Genomic DNA, 22,233 nt, shown 5'->3' on the forward strand with positions numbered 1-22,233 from the left:
TGAATCAGAAACCATGGGGGAGGGTCCCAGGAGGCTGTAGCCTAAGGAACTCACCAGGTGATTCCAAAGTACAGCAAACTTTGAAAAACAGCCAACTGAACTGGGCAGTGGTGGTGGTGTGTGCCTTTAGTCCCAGCACTTGGGAGGCAGAGGCAGGTGGATCTCTGTGTTCTAGTCCAGCTTTGTCTACAGAGTGAGTTCCAGGACAGCCAGGGCTACACAGAGAAACCCTGTCTTGAAAAACAAAATCAAAAACTAAAACAAAGCAGAAGGAAGGAAGGAAGGAAGGAAGGAAGGAAGGAAGGAAGGAAGGAAGGAAGGAAGACTAACAGTGAAAAAACCAAAATATTTAAAATCACTGGCATGGAGTTAAAGACCTTGCTCATAATGGGGAGCTGACTGGTGCAACTGGAAACGCAAGGGCTGTGGAACCAGACTTCTGGGGTTACAGTTGTCCTCTAAAGTTGAATGGCCAAGTGCTCAGTGAAGCCACCTCTTTGGGTTCCCATCCTCCCGTGAGGATTTGCCTGGGTCTTGAAACTTTCATGTGCCTAGGAATCCCTAGAGTGCTTTTGAAAAAGAAATACAGTTTTTTGACTTCTCACTTCAGAAAATCAATTCCGTAGGCTGGATAAGGCTTAAGAATCTGTACTTCAAAATAAGCCCCAAGTGGTGCTGATGTGGGTGGTTCAAGCATCACTCTGACAGTCCTAATGGAAAGGGCCTGGGTGATGCCATTCATGTGCCAGATACTGGTGGCAGCAGGAGCTATGTCTGCAGGGAAGACACTACAGACAGTTGGAATCAGATGGATGCAGTGGCCCGAGGAGCTCCTGTTTCGTGGGCTTTCTAATACCAGGTTTTATTGAATGGCACCGACCTGAAAGCACTGCTGAAAAGGCAGCTATGTGACTAGAGTCAGCCAGTCAGAACTGGCTCAGATGCGAAGGTTCGATCCTTTAATGGGAAGATTCTGGGAACTAGCTCCATGTTTCCTTGCTGGTATAAGTGTATCTCCAACACTGAAACCTGAGTTTGTAGATTGAATGTTAGGGACTGGTTGCAAAGGTGATTTTGCCCATGAGGGCAGTGGAGCTTAGGATCTTCCGTCAACTTCCTTGGTGACACAGTTTGGGCTTATGGTGTAGCAGAGGCCTCTACCTTTTCGCAGAGAGCACTCATTCTACCTCCCTGGAGCCCAAGCCTCCAGCCTGTCCAGCCATCTGGCCCAGAGACTTGATTTAGACTTGCTGATTGGCTGTGTAGCACCTAGGTGCTATTCCCCTAATGGTCACCAGGGGTCTCTGAGGCACTCACAGACCTTTGCCAATCAGACAAATCTTTGCCCCGCCCTCCTTTCCTCAGCCTTGGAGCTGCCTCAGCACTGTCCAGCCTGGAGGTGACCCTGGAGACAGGAATCTAAGCTCCATGGAGGGAGAGAGCCCCCTTCTCTGAGGGTTGTGCCTATGATCTCAATGTCAGCTGGGGGGCCACGCCTCCAGCTGCAAGTGCCATTCTGATTGCTCTCTCCTCTCCAACCTTGAGACAGCCAACCTGAAAGTGGGCCCTCCTCTTGGCCCTCACCCCTCTTCCTCACTGGCAGTGCTGGGGAACACAGGTCATAGCTTGGGAATGTGGCTGGCCCTGGGTGGGGTGAGGGGATAGGGGCGGGAGAAGAACTTGTGGCCACAGCTTAACACCTCTGTCTCTTGCTCTTCCAAGCTCCTTTCCCATTCTCTGGGCGCAAATGGATGCTGGTGAGGACTGACTGACCATTGGTGCGGAGTAGCTCACACTTTCCTAGTTATGGGCCTTGGTGGGTTGATGGGTGAAAGGCAAGTTGCCAGCAGGAATCCAGTAGAGCCCATGTTTGAGTTGGACACAGGCCTGTGTCCTGAGGTACCTGTTTTCCCAGACTTGCCTAGTGCAGGACCTGGGAGGCAGCAGCCATGTGCTAAGTTTCCTTAGGTTGATAGGGGACAAATCTGGGAAGGAGGGCCAAATCCCTGGCAGTTCTTTGGTTCTCCGTGTCTGAGAAAGCTGGTTGCGGCCTGTTCTAGGGTTTAAAGCTGGCTAGTCATGCATTCCCATGTTGAGTCTTGTTGGTTTGGGCAAAGCGAGGGGTAGAATAGTGTCATTTGCTTTGGGCACCTCTTATGGTGGTCACTCAACACTTATGACCCAGGCAAGGATATTAAACACCACAGTGCAGGGTCACCTTACCCCATTCGCTCTGAGGACTGAGGTCCCCACACCTGCAGTCCAGGCCCTACTGAGGCGCTCAGCTCTTGTCAGTGCCCCAAGCTGTAATGAGAAGAAAGGCAGACGCTGGCTGCTTGGAATGAGCAGTGGCTAAATTCAGCTGGGCTGGGCTCCGCCCCTCCCCCTGTTCCTATCCCGCGGCTCCAGGGGCTGCTGCTCCCTGTGGTCTCAGCAGACACCACCTTCCCAGCTAGCGCCTGCCTGCTGCCCAGCCACTCCCTCCTCCTTCCCTCTCCTAGGCTCACTTCCCCTCCCCCAGGGCCGGCTCAGTGCGGGGGCCTCCGCTGGGTCATCGAGTGAGTGGGGCTGGGCAGGCTGAACGCCTGCTCCCTGGGGAGCTAAAGCCAGTGGGCAGTGGGCAGGGAGCAGGGGGGGCCTGGTGCCAGGGCAGAGGCTTAAGGAAGGTACAGGCCGGGGGTCCGTGTGCAAGGCCTCAGGGTGAGTTGGGGTGCAGTACTACAGGGGGCTTGGGGTTGGGGAAACAGGAGGAGGGGCCAGGGGGCTGTGGCCGATTCATGCCTGTATTTGGCAGTCGGATAAGCGCCAACTCAGCGAGGCTGGGCCCCTAGCCAGTTGGAGGGGAGAGCTTCAGGGCCCTGGGGACACCCCTCCCCCAAGGCAGACGCAGGTGTCCCCCTCCTCTTTTCCTAGGCTGAATCACTGTTTTCTATGGATGACTCTAACTCTACTTTCCTCTCCCCTGAGAATCTGGGGATCGTGCTGTAGGGACGGGGCCAGCAGGTGCCCCTGGGGAAGCTGAGAAGGGAGGGGGGGAAGGGCTGTCTGGACACTGCCACCTCATTGGCCCTGGACAGAGGTCAGGATGGGGCTTGTCTGAGGTGTGTGCTCTTTCTGTGCCTGGCCCAGCTCACCTAAGAAAGCAGTGTGTTGGTCCTGCTGTCGTGGGGTCCTACCACCCCCTTTGGAGCTTGTGACTGGTATTTGGAGGCCCACTTCATGCTAGTAACTAATATATTAACTGTTTCAGTAGAACTCAGGATCGCCCCCAAGGCTGAGTAGTGGCCCTTCTACCAGCCAAATCTTTTGCTCTAGGCCGTTCTCTGTAGAATATCATCAGAGTTGTCAGGGCTTGACAGAGGAGGAATCAGACTGAGGGAGAGGAAGTATCTGGGCATGGTCACACAGCAAGTGAGCTTCGCCAGGAGGGGAGGTCAGGGCTGGGCCTGCAGGAGCTGCCTCATCTCTCTCTCTAATGCTCACAGCCAGCTCTCTCCATCCTTTCTCTATGACATCACCTGTCTTTCCTCCAGGTGGGTCCACATCCCCTTTCAGTAGCCCTATCACCTCTGATGAGGAGTACCTGAGCCCCCCAGAGGAGTTCCCAGAGCCTGGCGAGACCTGGCCCCGAACCCCTACCATGAAGCTCAGTCCCAGCCAGGATCGAGATTCCTCCGACTCTTCCTCCAAGGCACCCCCAACCTTCAAGGTCAGACCCCTGGAGCTGATATCCAGCCTTCTGTGGACACCATTCTGTTGTGCACCCCTTATTCTCGAGGCCACTCTTAAGCGTTGCACCAATGGAACCTTGCCCTATTAACCCTTGTTACCCAGACTGGTGTAGAAGAGACCTCTATCCCAGGTCCCCCAGCCCTCAGCAGCTAGTGCTATGCTGTCACCCCTGATGCTTTGGAATTCTCCTTCAGGTCTCACTCATGGACCAATCGGTAAGAGAAGGCCAAGATGTCATTATGAGCATCCGAGTGCAGGGGGAGCCCAAGCCTGTGGTCTCCTGGTAAGTAGCAAAACACATATACCACCCACTAATGACACCCGCCCCCCCCCAGGCTAAGCCTAAGCGCTGGCTTTGGTAGAAGAGAGCACAGCTCTAGAGTGCTTCCCTTGGGATTCCCATCTCAGATACAGCCTTACCACTCCCCATGCCTGCCCAGGGAGGTGCTGGAGCAATGAGTGGCTTCATGTCCATCCACTTGGAATGAATGGCCAGGACTCCTCTGGCCATTTGGAAGGCTGTTCGTCTGTATGCCAACAGCTGATGCAGGGCGATTTTTGAAGCCATGTCTGTGGTAGACCCAGTCCTCACAATTTGTTTCTGAGCTGCCCAAGTCTGAGTTAAATGTAGTTCTCAGCTGCCATGCCTTGTGCATTCCAGGTGCCCAGACACTACTCAGCATGTCATCCCCCCCACACACACTGGTGTGGGTTCTATTTTTCATTTTTAAGTGATTATGTGGTCTCCGGTGTAATTAGTTTTGTTATTATTTTTTAAGATTATAAGTTCTTTAGTATCCCTTTTGGGGAGTAGGAATCTGTTTCTGTTACAAATAAGTGGAAATAAGATACGAGGACATTTAAGAGCTATTTAGAGGTGATGCAGGTTCTAAGGTGGGAGAGATCCAAGTGGGCCTAAAAGTACTTGGAGAAGGTAGGAAGGTGGAGTTGGAGTAAACCTACCTTAGGGTCCCAAGGTTGCATTGATCAGCCATATAGATTCAGAAATCAGTAAGGAGAGGCCTATAGCCAGTGTGGAGGCTCTAAAACCTCCCTCCTCCCGTTGCTAAGAATGGAGGTAAGGACTTCAGGTTCTGGGGCTGAACTTTTGTCTCATTGACAGGCTGAGAAATCGTCAGCCCGTGCGCCCAGACCAGAGGCGCTTCGCAGAGGAGGCCGAGGGTGGGCTCTGCCGGTTGCGAATCCTGGCTGCTGAACGTGGTGATGCTGGCTTCTACACTTGCAAGGCGGTCAATGAGTATGGCGCTCGGCAGTGTGAGGCCCGCCTGGAGGTCCGAGGTGAGAGGCCCGTATACTCAGGAAATCCCTGCCTATCCCGGTCCTCACCCTCCTGACAGCTCACATCCAACTCAGTTGTAGGATGTCACACTGAAAGGGCCATGGAGGTCCCCTCCTCCTCCAGTTGCTTATATTGTAGTTGGCTTCATTGAAGCCCAGAGAAAGAAAGTGACTTGCCCAAGATCACACAGTAAATAATTCCATAGTCAACTGGCTACCCAGTTTGCCTTCCCTGTGCTCGCTCCATCATGACAATTCCTGGTGGAACCTAGAAGCCCTGCATCTTGTAGGCAGACATCCTCCAACACACTTCCAAGCTTCTGTTGCGGGCTCTGTGCAGGCCCATTCTTCACTGACGCCCTTGCATTCATTCCTCTTGTTCCCCGCTTGCTATTCATACACATTTGATTGTTACACAGAAATTGTTGTGGTTGGGGTAGCGGTGGGGAGTGGCTGGTGGCTGGACCCGTTCGAAGAGAACCTTAGGTATCATCGTCATGATGGAAGGACAAAAAGGGTGCCAGGGTTACAGAGCCCTGGAGGATGGAAAGGGCTAGTCCCACACAGTTGGGGGGCACAAGGCAGGGCTCTGAGGCAGCCGGCATAATAGGGTCTATCCAGGCTGCCCATCGGAGGCTGCCGGGTCACCCTCCAGAGGCTGGCCATCCGCTTGACCATCCTCCATGTGATGTCACTGGATTAGGAACATTGCCTCAGCCCCTTACTTGACCATGGTCCTTCCCTGCCCCTCACTGGGCACAGTTCCTTCAAGCTGGCAAAGACCAGCTCTAAGGGCTTCCCAAGACACTCACTCCTAACGCCCTACTGGAGCTCAGACCTTCAGCCCTAGCTCCTCTGCCAGGCCTCGCATGCCTCTCTCTCTCTCTCCCCCCCCCCCCCCGGTTCTTGTTGCTGTGGTTGCCGCCTCTCTGAGCTCTGAATTCTTCAGTCCCATACCCTACTCTCTTCCTTCTCCGGGGTTGGGCTCTGCCTCGCTTTTCTGTGTTAACCTGTGTCTTGGTGCTTCTTTCTCTTTGGGGTCCTTCCAGCATTCCAACAGTTTTGGGGGTGCTCCTAATGGCTATGAACACCTCTCCCCTGTGGCTCAGGGTCTCTGTCGAGGAACCCAGGGACTAGGTTAACCACTGGCCCTTTCACCCCAGTGCTGATCTATCTACAGGGAACTGAAAGTAGCAGTTTTAGAGGCAGCTCCATATCCAGAGGGGCCCTAGCTAGGTCTGTGCACCTGTGTGCACGTGTGTGTGTGTGTGTGTGTGTGTGTGTGTGTGTGTGTGTGTGTATGCGCGCGCGCGCGCGTGCGTGCGTGCTCTCGAGTGTGTGTGTGTGCCGCACTAACCTGCCGCTTGCTGACTGAGGTTTTTGTCTGTACACAGGCGAGTGAGCTCAGGGGGCCACCTGCGCTGCCCCCGCTACCCTCCGAGCCGCGCCCCTGTCTCAGGCACCTCTCGGACCTCGCTGTGTTTCACTGCCTCCTGCCCACAGACCCAGCCGGCTCTCCGGCCCGGACTTATCCCTGCCTCCCCCTCCCTAGCCCATGAAGCACCCTGGGGGTAGTCCATGGGCCCCTGTGGATCCTCCCTCCCTAAGTGGATATGTGGCTGTGCAGGCCAGGAGGCCCCCGGAAGGACTGAGTGCTGGGAAGGGATAACCATGAGGGGTGCCAAGCTCCCCCAGTCTCCCTGTAGGGAGCATCAGTCGAGTGCATGTGCTATGTTGCTACAGGCCACCGTCCGTCTATCTGTTTGTCTGTCTGTGTGTCTGTGACAGTCAGGCAAGAATGCCTCTGAGCTGAGGTGGAACAAGACAGAATTAGATGACAGAACATGGCATTTACAGGATGGAGGGGCCCAGAGGGGCAGGTACAGTGGATAGGAGGCTCACTGGGAAGGGGCGGGGCACTGACCATTTCAGAAACGGGTTTTAAATGGCACAACACTTTCTATTCCACAAGAGACCAAAAGCCAGAGGTCTAGGGCTAAGCCCTGGCTACTGGCCAGCTTAGGATCCAGTGGGGTTCCCTCCTTCACAGCTCTGTCTGGGAATGAGACAGATAGCCAGGCTGAGACAGGAGCAGGATCGTAGTGGGGGTGGAGGCTTGCAAATACTATTTCATAGCTCAAATAAAGTCCAGTTTGTACCCAGCTAGTGTGCTGTGTTTTCTTTACCTCCGCCGCCGCCATTGCTGCTGCCGCCATCCTTTCGGACCCCCTCCCCCCAAATTCCCTTTCACCCCTCATCACTTCTCCCTCCCAGGAGCCAACACAGGTTCTCATCTCACAGCCAGGTCTAGGGACTCCTTGCTGTCTTGCTGGGGCGGATGGGTTTTCCCAGGCTCCAGAGGAACCAAATGCATCTCTCTCTCTGTATCTGTCTGTCTCTCTGTGTGTGCGTGTGTGTGTGTCTGCTCTGTCCGTGCCCCCTGTGGCTGCCTTCCCCTCAGCACACCCTGAAAGCCGGTCCCTGGCCGTGCTGGCACCCCTGCAGGACGTGGACGTGGGGGCCGGGGAGATGGTGCTGTTTGAGTGCCTGGTGGCAGTTCCAGCTGACGTGGAGGTGGACTGGCTGTGCCGTGGCCGCCTGCTGCAGCCTGCGCTACTCAAATGCAAGATGCATTTTGATGGCCGCAAATGCAAGCTGCTGCTCACCTCTGTGCATGAGGACGACAGTGGTGTCTACACGTGCAAGCTGAGTACAGCCAAAGGTACCTACTCACTCAGGTGCTAGGACTGCTGTGGTGTCCCTTTAAAGCTGGGGAGGGGACCGAAAGACAGGGTGCAGAGCAGATGCCCAGGAAGTAGAATTCTATCCACTGCGGGCAGGAGATAGTATGGGCCTCTGGCCCCCAGAAAATGAGCACTTAGATCAGTGATTCTCCTCATGCTGCAACTCTTTAATGCAGTTCCTCTTGTTGTGACCCTCCCAACCATAGAATTATTTTCATTGCTACTTCATAACTGTAATTTTGCTACTGTCATGAATCGTAACATAAATATCTGGTATGCAGGATGTCTGATATGTGACTCCTATGACAGGGTCATTTGATGATGGGGGTCACGGTGACCCACAAGTTGAGAACCACTGACTTAGAGCCATATCTGAGACAGAAAATGCTGTTATTCCCAGGTAGAGCTAGTCCATTGAGGTGGAGCAAACAACCTGACTTGGGTGTCTCTATCCTTGCCATCCATGTTGCCAACCACATGTCTTTGGACAAGTCTCTTCCTCTGTGTGAGCTTTATTCTATCCATCTGTGAAAGGGAAATGGTGCTAATACCTACCAGGCAGGGGGATTGGCAGGATTAAGGAGATAACCCCTGCAGAGAACAAAGCCCAGTACCAGTGGAAGGGTGGCCACTCATGGATGTCAGCTGTTTTCACTATTGATGGCATCTCTGTCCTGGTCCTGTTCTCTGTGAAGAACAGAGATGAGGGTGCCTGCCTCTGGGGCAGGGGGTATAGAGTGGGACCAAGAGGCATCTGCTCTAGGTCAGGTGGAACAGAGTCTGGTCAGGGGCTTCTCTTCAAGAACCTTCTCAGAATCAAGCTAGGTTTCATCTCGACTGGACAGAGGAAGGTAAGCTTAGTCAGGTCCTGTGCTCCTCTAGTGTCCCCAGCCCACCTTGGGAGGCTGCTGCCCATCATTGTTGACCTTTTGCCTCCTAACAAGGCCTGGTCTTTGAAGCTTTGCCCACTGCCTCATGCTCAGAGCCTTTGTAGGGCTCAGCTCAGGCTCTTAAGACCTGTGAGATGAGGTGTCTTGGCCTCCACAGCCACCTTTGACCCAGTGCCGCCCACTTCCCCACAGATGAACTGACCTGCAGTGCCCGGCTGACGGTCCGGCCATCACTGGCGCCTCTTTTCACCCGGTTGCTGGAAGATGTAGAGGTGCTAGAAGGCCGTGCTGCCCGCCTGGATTGCAAGATCAGCGGTACCCCTCCTCCCTCTGTTACCTGGACTCACTTTGGTATGGTTCCCCACGCTGACTAAGCTGAGAAAACATCAAAGGCTAAGATAGGGTGTGCCTAAAGGACAGGTCTTTCTGCTATCGTAGATTTGTGTCTTTGCCCTCCTGCCCCCAGGCCACCCTGTGAATGAGAGTGAGAACTTGCGGCTGCGACAGGATGGGGGTCTACACTCGCTGCACATTGCCCGGGTGGGAAGTGAAGATGAGGGACTTTATGAAGTCAGTGCCACCAACACTCACGGCCAGGCCCACTGCTCTGCCCAGCTGTATGTGGAGGAGCCTCGGACAGCCGCCTCTGGCCCCAGGTACCACCTAGGACTCCAGGTGCTGCCTGCAGTGCCTCTGAGGGACCCTTACCCTGAGCCAGGAGGGCGTAGCAGTGCACATCTGGGCAGACATGTGGTTCTTACAGCTCGAAACTGGAGAAGATGCCGTCCATCCCTGAGGAGCCAGAGCACGGAGATCTGGAGAGGCTGTCGATTCCCGACTTCCTGCGGCCGCTGCAGGATCTGGAAGTGGGATTATCTAAAGAGGCCATGCTGGAGTGCCAAGTGACCGGCCTGCCCTATCCTGCCATCAGCTGGTTCCACAACGGCCACCGAATTCAAAGCAGTGATGACCGACGAATGACACAGTGTATGTGACTGGGGAGGGACCCAGCAACCTCTTGGCTTTTTAGATCCTCCCCTAGGAATCCCTCAGGGTCTTCTCTTCATAATTTGGTTAGAGATGGGAGGGTCTGGGGAACAGAACCTTTAGGGGATCTGAGGTCAGTCTGTCTCTTCTTGAGCCCACACAGTGTCATCTGCTAAATCACCCCTGAGTGGTTCTGTTAGCACTTACTGGGCAGGCAGTCCAGCCTGCTGCTGACCAGTGTGGGGGCTGCAAGCAGGTTACAGAACCCTCAGTGCCCTTCCTCCCTCATTTGCAACTGAGCTGTGATGAGAATGAAATTGGTGATATATATCACCAAAAACAGGGCCTGGTAGACAGCAAGTGGTCAGCAAATGATAAATCTTATGACAGTTTTTGTTGCCACTACTCTCACTGTTGATAACGCCAAGCAGTCCATATGCCTGAAAAATCTCAGTGGAAGGGCTGGCATGCACAGGGTCTTGCTGAAGGGAAGCTGATCCAAGGCTGCTAACAAATGGTAAATGGGGAAGAGGGAGCCAGGGCTTACAAAGAACAAGATGTTTGGGTTGGAGTCCTCTTGCCTGGTTACTTTCCCAAGGGAACACTTGTGTTCCATTGTTGAAGTGACATGAATCTCATACGAGTTCTTCCTGCCTCCACCAGTGATGGTTTTCTTCTGTAGCTGCATCTAAGAGTTCAAGGTCGGAAGACCTGTCAAGGACAGTCTCACTTTGCCATAGGCCTGTGAAGCAGGTACTCATACCTGTTTGCAGATGGGGAAACTGAGGCTTAGAGAGGTATAGACACTTCCTCAAAAGGAAGCAAGGCCCTCTTGACCCAAGCCCATCTCTTTAAAAGCTGCTCTTGACTGGGGACGTAGTTCAGTTGGTAAAGTTCTTGCCAGCATCCTGGAAGCCCTGGTGTGACCTCTATTACTGCCTAAACTGGACATGGTGGCATGTACCTGTAATGCCAGAATTCAGGAGGTAGGATAGGAGAATCAGAAGTTCAAGGTCATTCTCAGCTGCATAGTATTTGCTAGGCTAATATGGACTACATGGAACTCTGTGAAATGAAAGTGTGGGAGAGAGGAAAGGAGAGAGAAATAAAGGCCGTTTTCAGTCATTCATGGTCCATTCTCCCAACCCCACCCTCATCTCATCTCTAGTGCCCTGACCCTTGCTCTCTTTAGTAGCTGTCATTACTCAGTCACAGATTTTCCTGTGTCCCCATTTACTTTGAGGCCCTAGGTGTCTGTCTCAGGATCTTAGCTGACGTCTCTGCTGTGCCTGTATCTGGGGCCACTGGCAGCCTTTGGCGTCTCTTCCCTTATAAATAGTGTAGGCAGAGATAAATGAATGGATGGCCATTCCAAGTGAGATAAGTACTAAAGGAAGACAGGAGTGTTTGGGGACATACCCGGTGTGAAAGAGAACAGTACAGACTGCCCCTTCTTCATGTCCTGCCAGAGACAGCCTCCTTATCATTGATGGAGCAGAGTGCAAGAAAAGAGCTTTGGAATGAAATGGAACTTAAGTTCAAACCATTGCTTCCTCATTTATTAGCTGTGTAACCTTGGACAGGCCAATTAATGTCTCTGACCTCATTGGTAAATGGGGATAATTTTGGAAGGGTTAGGGTTGAGAAAATCATGTCAAGTACCTGGCATAGGATGAACACAGAGCAGACAACACTTATTATAATTTATATAATGACACATATTTGGCACTTACTGTATGCAAAGTGTTGAGTTCTGGGTGGAACAATCAGAGCTGGACTGGAGCTGTCACTCACAGATGTGAAAAGAAGAACTCTCCAAAATCATTGGGACCTGGTACCCAGCAAGGAGCTTCAAGAGGGCTTGAGACCAAGGAAGGGCATCGTCAGGGTACTGGAAGGAGGGGTGGGGCCCTGGCAGGCTAGGCTTCATGGGCATGTGCCTGAACTATGTCTTAAAGGAGAAGGGAGTTTTAGGTAAGAGTTGAGAACATTCTGGAAGGGAGGAATTTGGTGAGCTAAGAGTCAGAGGTGGAACTCATATGGCCTGTTCAGGGACCCGATCATCTATGAGAGTTGGGACGGAATAGCCAGAAGGTGGGAGGGGCATTGGGGTCGCTGGATTTGGCTGATCTCCAGTAGACTTAACTCAGGCTCTGCTAGAGATGAGGTACAGGCTCTGCTGGGATGAGAAGAGACTGGGGGAGGGACCTAGTAGCAAAACTTTGTCACAACTTTGACTTGGAAGTTGTAACCCCTTGGAGGTACAGGAATGAAGGGGCTGTCATGGGGTTGGGGACACACAAAGACAAACCTTGTGTGAGAAGATGATGCCAAGTGACTAGACTTGAAATACTAAAGAGGAACAACAAGGACCAGCTTTGGCTACAGGAAGCGCATGTCTCTTGGCGGCTGCCCTGTCCTTCCCCCTTGCCCTCCCCCTGCAGTGGGTAGTGTACCTGTGGCCAGGCTTGAGCTTGCATGAGCCAAGCCCACAAAGTATTCTCCTGGTCAGCCATGTATCACTGTCCCTCCCTGACAGACAGGGATATACATCGCCTGGTGTTCCCAGCTGTGGGGCCTCAGCACGCTGGTGTCTATAAGAGTGTCATCGCCAACAAGTTGGGCAAAGCTGCCTGCTATGCCCACCTCTATGTCACAGGTGAGGCAAACACCCTCTCTAGCAGTTTTGTCCACTATGGCCTCTGGCACCACCCAAGGGCGAGACTGGAGGTGGGGGGGACTCTGTACCAGCTCCCTCTCCACTGCCGAGGGAGCAGCTGGCATTGCCCCTGTGCTCGTGGCTGAGCCTCAGCCCCAGCTTCCTGCCTAAGGGTTGATGATCCTGTAGAGCAGTTAGGCCCTGAAGCACCCTCACACCTCCCACCTGTGGCTTTCAGATGTGGTTCCAGGCCCTCCAGACGGTGCTCCGCAAGTCGTGGCTGTGACAGGAAGGATGGTCACGCTCACATGGAACCCACCCAGGAGTCTGGACATGGCAATTGGTGGGTCCGGGCCACACAGGTCAGAGGGTAGGGATGAGGCATGAGCAGAGAAGGCTCAGGCAGGGGCACTGAAAGGTCCAGGCTTTTGAGCTTATGATGGGGGACTGGGTAGTATGCTAGAAGGGGGACCAGGAACATCTCTGTTGTTTCTTGTCTAGACCCAGATTCCCTGACATACACTGTGCAGCACCAGGTGTTGGGCTCAGACCAGTGGACGGCACTGGTCACAGGCCTTCGGGAGCCTGAGTGGGCAGCCACAGGGTTGAAGAAGGGACTCCAGCACATCTTCCGGGTCCTCAGCACCAGTGGCAAGAGCAGCAGCAAGCCCTCAGCACCGTCCGAGCCTGTGCAACTGTTAGAGCATGGTGAGCCCAATCCTGTGTGGGTGTGGGAGGGGTCAGTGATGGAGGCTTAAAGGCTGCTCTAGACTTGGTAACTATAGTGTGGATAGCATTGCTTGGCAGGATCCCATCCCTTAGCTGCTTCCTAGCTCTGTTCCAGCACCCTGAGCCTCAACTTTCCTTCTGTAAAACTGGAACTTTAGTGGGAGTGGGGGTGAAGGTGCAGAGGGTACCGTAGCCCCATTGTAAGCCCAGCACAGAACCTGTGTTCTCCTCTCCCCAGGCCCACCCCTGGAAGAGGCCCCAGCCGTGCTGGATAAACCAGACATAGTGTATGTAGTAGAGGGCCAACCTGCTTGCGTCACTGTCACCTTTAACCATGTGGAGGCCCAGGTTGTCTGGAGGAGGTAGGAGTCCTTACTCACCGGTCCCCTACCTATGATGGTCCATCCCCAACCCCACCTGGCCAGATCACCCATTGTATCTTCCTTAGCTGCCGAGGAGCCCTCCTAGAGGCTCGCACAGGTGTGTATGAACTGAGGCAGCCAGATGATGACCAGTATTGTCTTCGGATCTGCCGGGTGAGCCGCCGGGACCTGGGGCCCCTTACCTGCACTGCCCGAAACCGCCATGGCACAAAGGCCTGCTCGGTCACCCTGGAGTTGGCAGGTGGGTGACAGCTTCTTAATATTCCTCCCTGTCAGGCATGCTACCATTGCCGGAGACTCAATTCCATGTCCTCCCTCTCATTCCTGTCCCTCTAATAATAACAACAGTATTAGTAATAATAAGAGACATAATACTAATATTTATTGAGCATGCATGGTGGCATGTTCTATAATAACTACCTTATTTAATGCATCAACCTTGTGAGGTGGGGTTAGTTGTCATCCCCATTTTGCACATGAGGAAGCAAGGTCAGAGTGTTAAGTAACCTGGCCCAAGGTCACAGAGTCCAATATGTTCAGGAGCTGGGCTCAAGTCCTCATGTCAGACTGCAAAGCCCTGCATACCATTGCTTGTGTGCTAAAAGCAGTAAGGAAACAGTGTCTAGCTAAAACAGTATGGAAGGAGGAGTTGATTAAAAAGCAAATGTCCTCAAACACAGTTTATCACCTAAGGCTGCACTTTGGCACTGACAGGTTGACAGTCACTGTCACCTTTAACTATGTGGAGGCATAGAACCAAAGTCCCTTTCTGTAATTTCTCCTTTCAAGTCAGATCTTCTGGAGCTGTAGGGTGCATTAAGTAGCCATTGCTTTTTGTGTTTTGTTTTGTTAGCTCCACTGGAAACTTCAGATCCTCCTGAACGAGATATTCTTACCTGCTGAATGGCTATGATCCCAGCCAAAAGCACAGAAAGTGACATTTTAGTTAGCACAGATTGTCTATGAATAAGGAGACATTTTCTGCCAGAAAAAAGAAAGGAAGGAAGGAAGGAAGGAAGAAAGAAAGAAAGAAAGAAAGAAAGAAAGAAAGAAAGAAAGAAAGGCCAGGTGGTGGCAGCACACACCTTTAATCCCAGCTCTCAGAGGCAGACAGATCTCTGTGAGTTCGAGGCCAGACTGATCTACAAAGTGAGTTCTAGTACTGCTATTATACAGAGAAATTCTGTCTCAAAAACAAGTCATTGACGTTGACTAAGTACCTCTAGAGTTTTGACCTTGATAGAGTGCCTCCTCCCTCAGCAGATGAGGACCAAGCTCCTACAAGGAAGACAGCTGTGAAGTGGGTACAGTAGCCACAGGGCTAAGAGGAGGACCTGGGCCGTTCCTGACCTGTGTTGATGGGGTTTCCATTTCTGGAGTTTTGCTCTTGCCCAGCTCCCAACCCTGCACTTGCTATTCAGTTACCACTCTGCCCCCAGACCATAGCATCTGCTAGACTGACTTGTCTTCCTTCCCAGGTGTAGCCAGATTTGGGGCTTGGAGAGGCCTAGGAGCCCTGCATCCTAGCCTGACATGGATGGAGATTGAGAGAGACTATCTTTTTTTTTTTAATCATTTTTTATTTGAATTAGAAACAAGATTGATTTACATGACAATCCCAGTTCCCTTCTCCCTCCCATCCTCCCCTACCACCCCCCCAACTAAAACCCTACCTATCACATACCCTTTCCTCTATTTTTCACCTGACTCAACCTTTCTGCTCCCTCATGACCTCTGCATCCTTCCTCTTCTTCCCTTCTCAGTCTCATAGCTCCCTTCCCCTCTTCCCATGCTCTCAATTTGCTCAGGGGATCGTGACCCTTTCCCCTTCTCCAGGGGACCATGTTTGGAGAGAGACTATCTTAACCAGACAGAGCCATAAGGGACCTGGGGCTTATACCAAATACTGCTTTATGCTTGGTCCTGCTTCCCCATCAGCCAGGCAGGGTAGGGAGAAAGGCAGCCCCCTTTTCTTCATGTCTGCCATGTAACAGCCTCTTGCCCAGATACAATGGCCTCTCCTGTTGTGTATCTGAAGCTAGGCAAGTCCCTGGGAGGTGGTGGTGGTCTATACCCAGCTACTCTACTTTTTCCTTGGGGCTTAATTACTCTCACTCCTCTTAAAGCTGGGGTCCCGAAGATGTGCTCAGAACACAGGCCCTGGAATTCAGTCTTTACCCGGCACATTGCAAAGCGTGTTTGATTAGAGGCAGGGAATAATGTGGCCATATGGTTTGTGGGTGAAATAAGCTGAGAGTTGACTCCTCGACTGTCCGGTTAATATTTGAGCAGGGTATTTTTGTTCAGCTTGCCATCTCCTAGAAGGTAGACAGCTTCCTAGACGTTTAAATAAGATTCAGAGAGAGCAACTTCACGATAAAGGCAGTGTCTTTGAGGGGTTTAATTCTAGGTCACAGCCCCAGTCTCCTCCTGCAGGGGCCAAGTAAAGGCAGTCAGAGGCCACCAGGCAGGGTGTTGAGAAGAGCAGTCACCCACAGGGGGCAGCACTGAGCCACACTGCACCAGCTTCATGGTTTCTGCAGGGAAGGAAGGGCTGGATATAGCCAGACAAGAGAAGTGGAAAATCCAGATTTCTTTTGTGTGTGAAAATGTCCTCATTTCAAAGCCATCAGATAAATCCTAGGGGTCTCACAAAGCAACCTGTACCAGGGGCAGTGCTTCTGAGGCCTGGAAAGCATCTTCCTTAGGATTTACAAGGAGAGCCATGTCAGGCGCTCTGGTGTCCTCAGGCAGGGGTGAGGGGTGGGGGATGGGCATCTGGGAGGCCAGGGCCTGGTATTCTCACCATCCAGTTGCTGATAGGGACAGGGCCTGAAGAGGCAGGTACCTGTGGTTATGATATCCAGTCCTCTTCTGTCCCTGTGTGTTGCAGAGGCCCCTCGGTTTGAGTCCATCATGGAAGACGTGGAGGTGGGGCCTGGAGAAACCGCCCGCTTTGCTGTGGTAGTTGAGGGGAAACCACTCCCAGATGTCATGTGGTACAAGGTCAGAGGGCAATGTGGCTGCAGCAGCTGGCAGGGAGCCTGGGGTTTGTGCAGTGTCTGGGCAGAGGCGTGGTTAGGAGCAGGAGGAGGTGGGACTCAGGGGACTAACTAGGGGTTAGGGGCTTTCGTTTGTTTGTTTGTTTTGATTTTGGTTCTTCTGAGACAGGGTTTCTCTGTGTAGCCCTGGCTGTCCTGGAACTCTGTAGACCAGGCTGGCCTGGAGCAGAGATCTGCCTGCCTCTGCTTCGGGAGTGCTGGGATTAAAGGTGTGAGCCACCACTGCCTGGCACTGGTTAGGGGTTATTAACCCAGAGATAAGGGAGAGGCTGATTCTGGTCCCAGGTTAAGAGGAACTGAGTGGAGACAGAGTGGGGCTTGATAGGCAGGCCCCTGGCCTCAGGGTCCAAATGAAAGGCTGGCTGGTATAGCGGTAAGGCCAGACCTAGGCTGCCAGTGACACCTATCTCTGCAGGATGAGGTGCTGCTGGTCGAGAGCAATCACGTGAGCTTCGTGTATGAGGAGAACGAGTGCTCCCTGGTGGTGCTCAGTGCAGGAACCGAGGATGGAGGTGTCTATACCTGCACAGCCCGGAATCTGGGCGGCGAAGTCTCCTGCAAGGCAGAGTTGTCTGTGCATTCAGGTGGGTTAGTGTTTGGGGGAGAAGGGGCAGGTGACACCCTGCCCTTCATATCTTACCACACACATCCTCTAGTCCCAGCACCTGACTGACTACCAGCATTCTGTCCTTTGTCTTTTGAATCTATCCCACATTGCCTGTCTCTGGCCTCATCTCTATTTGCTCCATTCCCAACATGGGACCATCTGTCTCCCCAGTCCAGACAGCTATGGAGGTCGAGGGGGTCGGAGAGGATGAGGAGCACCGAGGAAGAAGACTTAGCGACTACTACGACATCCACCAAGAGATTGGCAGGTGTGGGGCCAGGAAGAGCTGGCATCAAGGACTGAGAGAGGCTGCTGGGTCTGAGGGCCAGGAAGGATGAAGGTCAGCACTATAGTGATGGCAGGGTCCTGTCACCCTCCCTGTGTCCTCCAGGGGCGCCTTCTCCTACCTGCGGCGTGTGGTGGAACGGAGCTCTGGCCTGGAGTTCGCAGCCAAGTTCATCCCTAGCCAGGCCAAGCCCAAGGCATCAGCAAGACGTGAAGCCCGGTTGCTGGCCCGGCTCCAGCATGACTGTGTGCTCTACTTCCACGAAGCCTTCGAGAGGCGCCGGGGACTTGTCATTGTCACCGAGCTGTATCCTGGGACCAGACTGGGATGAAAGACTGTCCTTTGTAAAAGCAAATTGGGAACAGGTTTTGCCCTTTGCAAAGTGGTCCTTTGAGCTAGGGCTGTCACTGGGGTGGGATCTAGCTCATCTAGCATGCTCGGAGTCCCTGGTTCAGTTTACAGCACTGCATAAAAGTGAGTGTAGAGGCACATACTTGTAGCTCTTGTAGACCAGGTTGGTCTCGAGATCTGCCTCACAGAGATCTGCCTGCCTCTGCCTCCCAAGTGCTGGGATTAAAGGCATGTACCACCACTGCCTGGCTCCTAGATCCTTTGTTTAAACAAACAAACAAAAAAACAAACTTAAGTTCATGGTGGTGTACACTGTGAGGAGATGGGGACAAGTGGATCTCTTTGAGTTCAAGGCCAGCCTAGTCTACAAAGAGAGTTCCAGGACAGGTAGAGCTACATAAAGAGACTTTGTCTCAAAAAAAAAAAAAAAAAAGAAAAAGAAAAAGAAAAGAAAGCCTTAAATTTGTATACCATTTAGTGTGTGCCTGGTGATGTTGCATGGATTTTATGTTTAATACATACTCAGTCCTCATGTTTATCTACCCAGTAGAATTTCATCCTTACTTTCTGGCTGATAAAAGAGGTATAAAGAGGTTAAATAGTGTGTTACTCTAAGGTCCTGGAGCTAGCAAACACCATATGTTTTCATCACAGGATGCAATGCAGTGTATCTGCGCATTTGACAGGACCCTGCTTCTGATGAGAACTGATACCTTGTTTTACTCATGAGGACTCTTTTCACAAAGCCACACCTTTCTCTCAATGTGCTAAACAAAGGCGCATTGCGCTAGCCCTGCTTGTCGTTGGCTTGACCCTCCTGGAGCAGGGAGAACACCAGTCACTCAGTCTGCATTGTTCAAATCCAGACCTCAGCAAAATGACAAATAATCTCATTACATGGACCTCTGGGTTACTCTCAAATATAGTTGAGGAGTTCCATCTATAGTCAACAAGATTCTGCTGTAATTTGAACCCTATAAAATGCTGTGTAGGCCAGGAGAGGAACCGTCACCTTCATTTCACTCCATGAGGAAACCTATGCTCAGCAAGGGTAAGGGAGTTGCCTGAGAATTCAAAGTTCAAGCAAGTCTCCCCATGTGTGTAACCTGACGCCAGGAAAAGGGGACATAGTATCTGGACCTGTCTGACCATGTCAGATATGCTTTGTGGGGATGGAGGGCCCTGGGCTCAGTTTTGGGGCTGAGCCAGGTAGTTAGTAGTTAGTGCTTGATGCTTCTCCTTGACCTATGACACAGTTGTACAGAAGAGCTTCTAGAGCGCATGGCCAGGAAACCCACCGTGTGTGAGTCTGAGGTGAGGGCAGTGGGTGGTAGGGGCTGGGTTGCTCACCAGCTTTCACCCATGTGAACTCTAAGAACAATGGCTGGGTCCTGTGCATACCATTGGTACCCACAAAGAAGCCCGGGGTGGTGGTGGAGTGCACAGCAGAATTCCCTATTCCACAAGACAAGACTTGCTCTGTCTCTTGTAAACAACAGCAGATGTATTCCAGACCCTAACTCCATTGCTTCCCCATTTCGCTCACATATACAGTCTACAGAAACTACTTAGACTTTTATCTCACTGTATGGCTGTACAAGCTGTCTATTGCACAGTGCTACTTAGAATAATATAAAATCACTATCCTCTCTATGTGTACTGTGCACAACTTGTGCAGTCGTATTTGGTGACCTTGAGTCTTAGCATCCCTCATCCTGTGTGGTGGGCTGCATGACCCATCTGAAGGCCACTGCCCAGGCATGGCCTGACCTCTTGCCACATCCCTGGTGATGATCAAACAGAATGCTCTCCCACCTCCACGGACTCTGCCCACCCCTGTTTCCACAGACCCGGGCCTATATGCGGCAAGTGCTAGAAGGAATAGGCTACCTGCATCAGAGCCATGTGCTACACCTTGATGTCAAGGTAAGGAGAGGTGTGGAGAACAGCCAGAGGGTGGGACTGTCGTGTGAGGTGTTCTTCCTTAATCGCTTCCATGCTTTTGGTTATAGCCGGAGAACCTGCTAGTTTGGGATGGTGCAGGGGGTGAAGAGCAGGTGCGCATCTGTGACTTCGGGAATGCCCAGGAACTCACTCCAGGGGAGCCCCAGTACTGTCAGTATGGCACTCCCGAGTTTGTAGCACCTGAGATTGTGAACCAGAGCCCTGTGTCTGGAGTCACTGACATCTGGTAATGCTGGCATGCTGGCTACGCTGGGTTCTTGCTCGCTGACTGGGAAGAACTTCAGGAGACTGGGGTTCCTCTTCTGATAGTGGATAGCATTGTTCCTAAGGTTGCCCTTCCTGCCCATCGTCATTCAGGGCTGAGCCAGCTCCTCTGGGCCTCAGCTCTGTAGTCCTCAGCTTCCAGCTTCCCTGGGACTGAGCCTCCCCAAGTAAGATGGATATGAGCTTATTGGTCCTCAAACTTCTGGGATTCCTCAGTCAGCCCTGCCATGACCCCTGACTTTGGGTTGAGTGCCTACCTGAAGTAGGTACTCCTATGCAGTGTTTCCCGGGAGGACCCACCCTTTTCAGAATGGTGGTGGAGAGATCTTCTCATTTCTGGCTGGAGTGAACTGGCCTCTCACCCGTACTTCTGGTTTCCCACAGGCCCGTGGGTGTCGTTGCCTTCCTCTGGTAAGGACCCCTCTGCAGTCTCCTACTGGTCTCCTGATTGGCCCACAGCCCACCCACTCCCTTCTCTTCCACACATACTGCTCCTTCCTCTCTTAAGGGGTTTCACATGCATGAGGCTGGTTACCCTGGTTGGCATTTCCCAGTTCCCTATGAGGTGGGCGCACTGGATTCACAGAGGCCAGTGTAGGCTTAGCACCATTTGACAGGGAACTTCCTGGTCCTAGGAGGTCCAGAGCATGGACTAGAAGGAGGAGGAGAGTCCCCTGGTGGGAAAGCCACACTGGAGGTGGACAGTTTTATGTTATCCAAAGCAAGGCAACAGGTTCCCAAGGCACCACTGCCTCTCTTACTGTCTGATGTCCTCAAGTGGGAGCAGAACAAGAATATGAAAACTTTGGCTTCCTGTCCAGATTTTCCCAGCCTCTGATGTCCCCACATCCTCTGGCCTTTGCTTGTTCCTGGCCCCTTACCACAGGCATCGCACCTCACCTTAGCTTCAGCCTCGAGGTCCTGCCTATCTCTTACCATAGTCCACTCTGCCCCTGCAGTTTGACGGGCATCTCCCCATTTGTGGGGGAGAATGATCGGACAACACTGATGAACATCCGAAACTACAACGTGGCCTTTGAGGAGACCACATTCCTGAGCTTGAGCAGGGAGGCCCGGGGCTTCCTCATCAAAGTGCTGGTGCAGGATCATCTGTGAGTAGAAGACCCCTTGACTGCAGAGACCGCCCTCAAACCATGCTTACTCCTAGCAAGCCTCTGCCCTTAGACACGCAACTCCTGACTCTTTTGCTTTTTTTCTTTTAGTATTTTTTAAAAGATTTTATTTATTATGTACACAGTCTTCTGCCTGCACTCCAGCAGAGGGCACCAGATCTCATTCAAAGTGGTTGTGAGCCACCATGTGGTTGCTGGGAATTGAACTCAGTACCTCTGGTAGAACAGTCAGTGCTCTTAACTGCTGAGCCATTTCTCCGGCCCTTCTTTTAGTATTTTTAAGATTTTCTTTTAATTTTATTTATTTAGTTTTGAGTTTTTTCAAGACAGAGTTTCTCTGTGTAACTCTGGCTAGCCTGGAACTCACTTTGTAGACCAGGCTGGCCTCAAACTCACAGAGATCCACCTGCCTCTGCCTCCAGAGTACTGGGATTAAGGGCATGAACCACTACTGCCTGGCTAGTTTGTATTATTTTTAATTGTGTGTGTGTGTGTGTGTGTGTGTGTGTGTGTGTGTGTGTGTGTGCGCGCGTGCACACATACATACCAGTGTGTTATGTACATATGAGTGATGGTATCTGTGGAGGCCAGAGGCATCATACCCCCTGCACATGGAGTTACGGAAACTGTAATCTGTCTGATCAGGTACCTTGGAAGAGCAGTGGTTAGATGTGCCTCTAACTGCTGAGCCATCTCTCTAGCCCCAAATCCCTAGTTCTTAAGAGGTTCCATTTTCTCAACCATTCATGAACAAATGAATGATAAATCATTGCTTCTCATTCCTTTACAGGAGACCTACTGCAGAAGAGACACTGGAACATCCTTGGTTCAAAGTGAGTCTGGTCCTACCAAGCATGCTACAGAGATGGGGAAAGAGAGAATGTTACTAATGGCTCCATTTACTGAGCATTACATGTGATAACTATGAAATGCATTTATATACATTTTATATACATTAGCCTCACAATGGATCTGTAAAAGCTTCTAACGTTGCTCCCGTTTAGTAATAAAGACACTGAGGCCCAAGTCAATGATCAAGTTGGAGTAGCTAGACTCTAAGCATAGGCCTGAACTCCTCTTCCTCTCCTGGGGAATCCTCTTCAAAGTTCTTACTGGTGTTCAAGACCAATCCTGGTCTAATT

General features: G+C 52.0%; 1 protein-coding gene across 1 annotated transcript in view; it reads left to right on the forward strand.

Moving 5' to 3' along the window:
- Speg (striated muscle enriched protein kinase) overlaps positions 1-22,233 on the forward strand; it is a 55,241-nt gene that overhangs the window by 21,502 nt on the left and 11,506 nt on the right. Inside the window, exons 7-28 of the mRNA XM_027397297.2 lie at positions 3,534-3,709; positions 3,927-4,015; positions 4,856-5,031; positions 7,493-7,753; positions 8,858-9,016; positions 9,132-9,321; positions 9,429-9,652; positions 12,192-12,311; positions 12,550-12,654; positions 12,813-13,019; positions 13,279-13,402; positions 13,489-13,664; positions 16,317-16,429; positions 16,901-17,069; positions 17,264-17,360; positions 17,484-17,684; positions 18,986-19,043; positions 19,578-19,655; positions 19,742-19,920; positions 20,343-20,369; positions 20,918-21,070; positions 21,882-21,924. Of these exons, the coding sequence (XP_027253098.1) occupies positions 3,534-3,709; positions 3,927-4,015; positions 4,856-5,031; positions 7,493-7,753; positions 8,858-9,016; positions 9,132-9,321; positions 9,429-9,652; positions 12,192-12,311; positions 12,550-12,654; positions 12,813-13,019; positions 13,279-13,402; positions 13,489-13,664; positions 16,317-16,429; positions 16,901-17,069; positions 17,264-17,360; positions 17,484-17,684; positions 18,986-19,043; positions 19,578-19,655; positions 19,742-19,920; positions 20,343-20,369; positions 20,918-21,070; positions 21,882-21,924 (3,125 nt within the window). The remainder of the gene's footprint in view (positions 1-3,533; positions 3,710-3,926; positions 4,016-4,855; positions 5,032-7,492; positions 7,754-8,857; positions 9,017-9,131; positions 9,322-9,428; positions 9,653-12,191; positions 12,312-12,549; positions 12,655-12,812; positions 13,020-13,278; positions 13,403-13,488; positions 13,665-16,316; positions 16,430-16,900; positions 17,070-17,263; positions 17,361-17,483; positions 17,685-18,985; positions 19,044-19,577; positions 19,656-19,741; positions 19,921-20,342; positions 20,370-20,917; positions 21,071-21,881; positions 21,925-22,233) is intronic.

The sequence above is a fragment of the Cricetulus griseus genome, chromosome 2 (assembly GCF_003668045.3).
Source record: "Cricetulus griseus strain 17A/GY chromosome 2, alternate assembly CriGri-PICRH-1.0, whole genome shotgun sequence".
Lineage (NCBI taxonomy): Eukaryota > Metazoa > Chordata > Mammalia > Rodentia > Cricetidae > Cricetulus > Cricetulus griseus.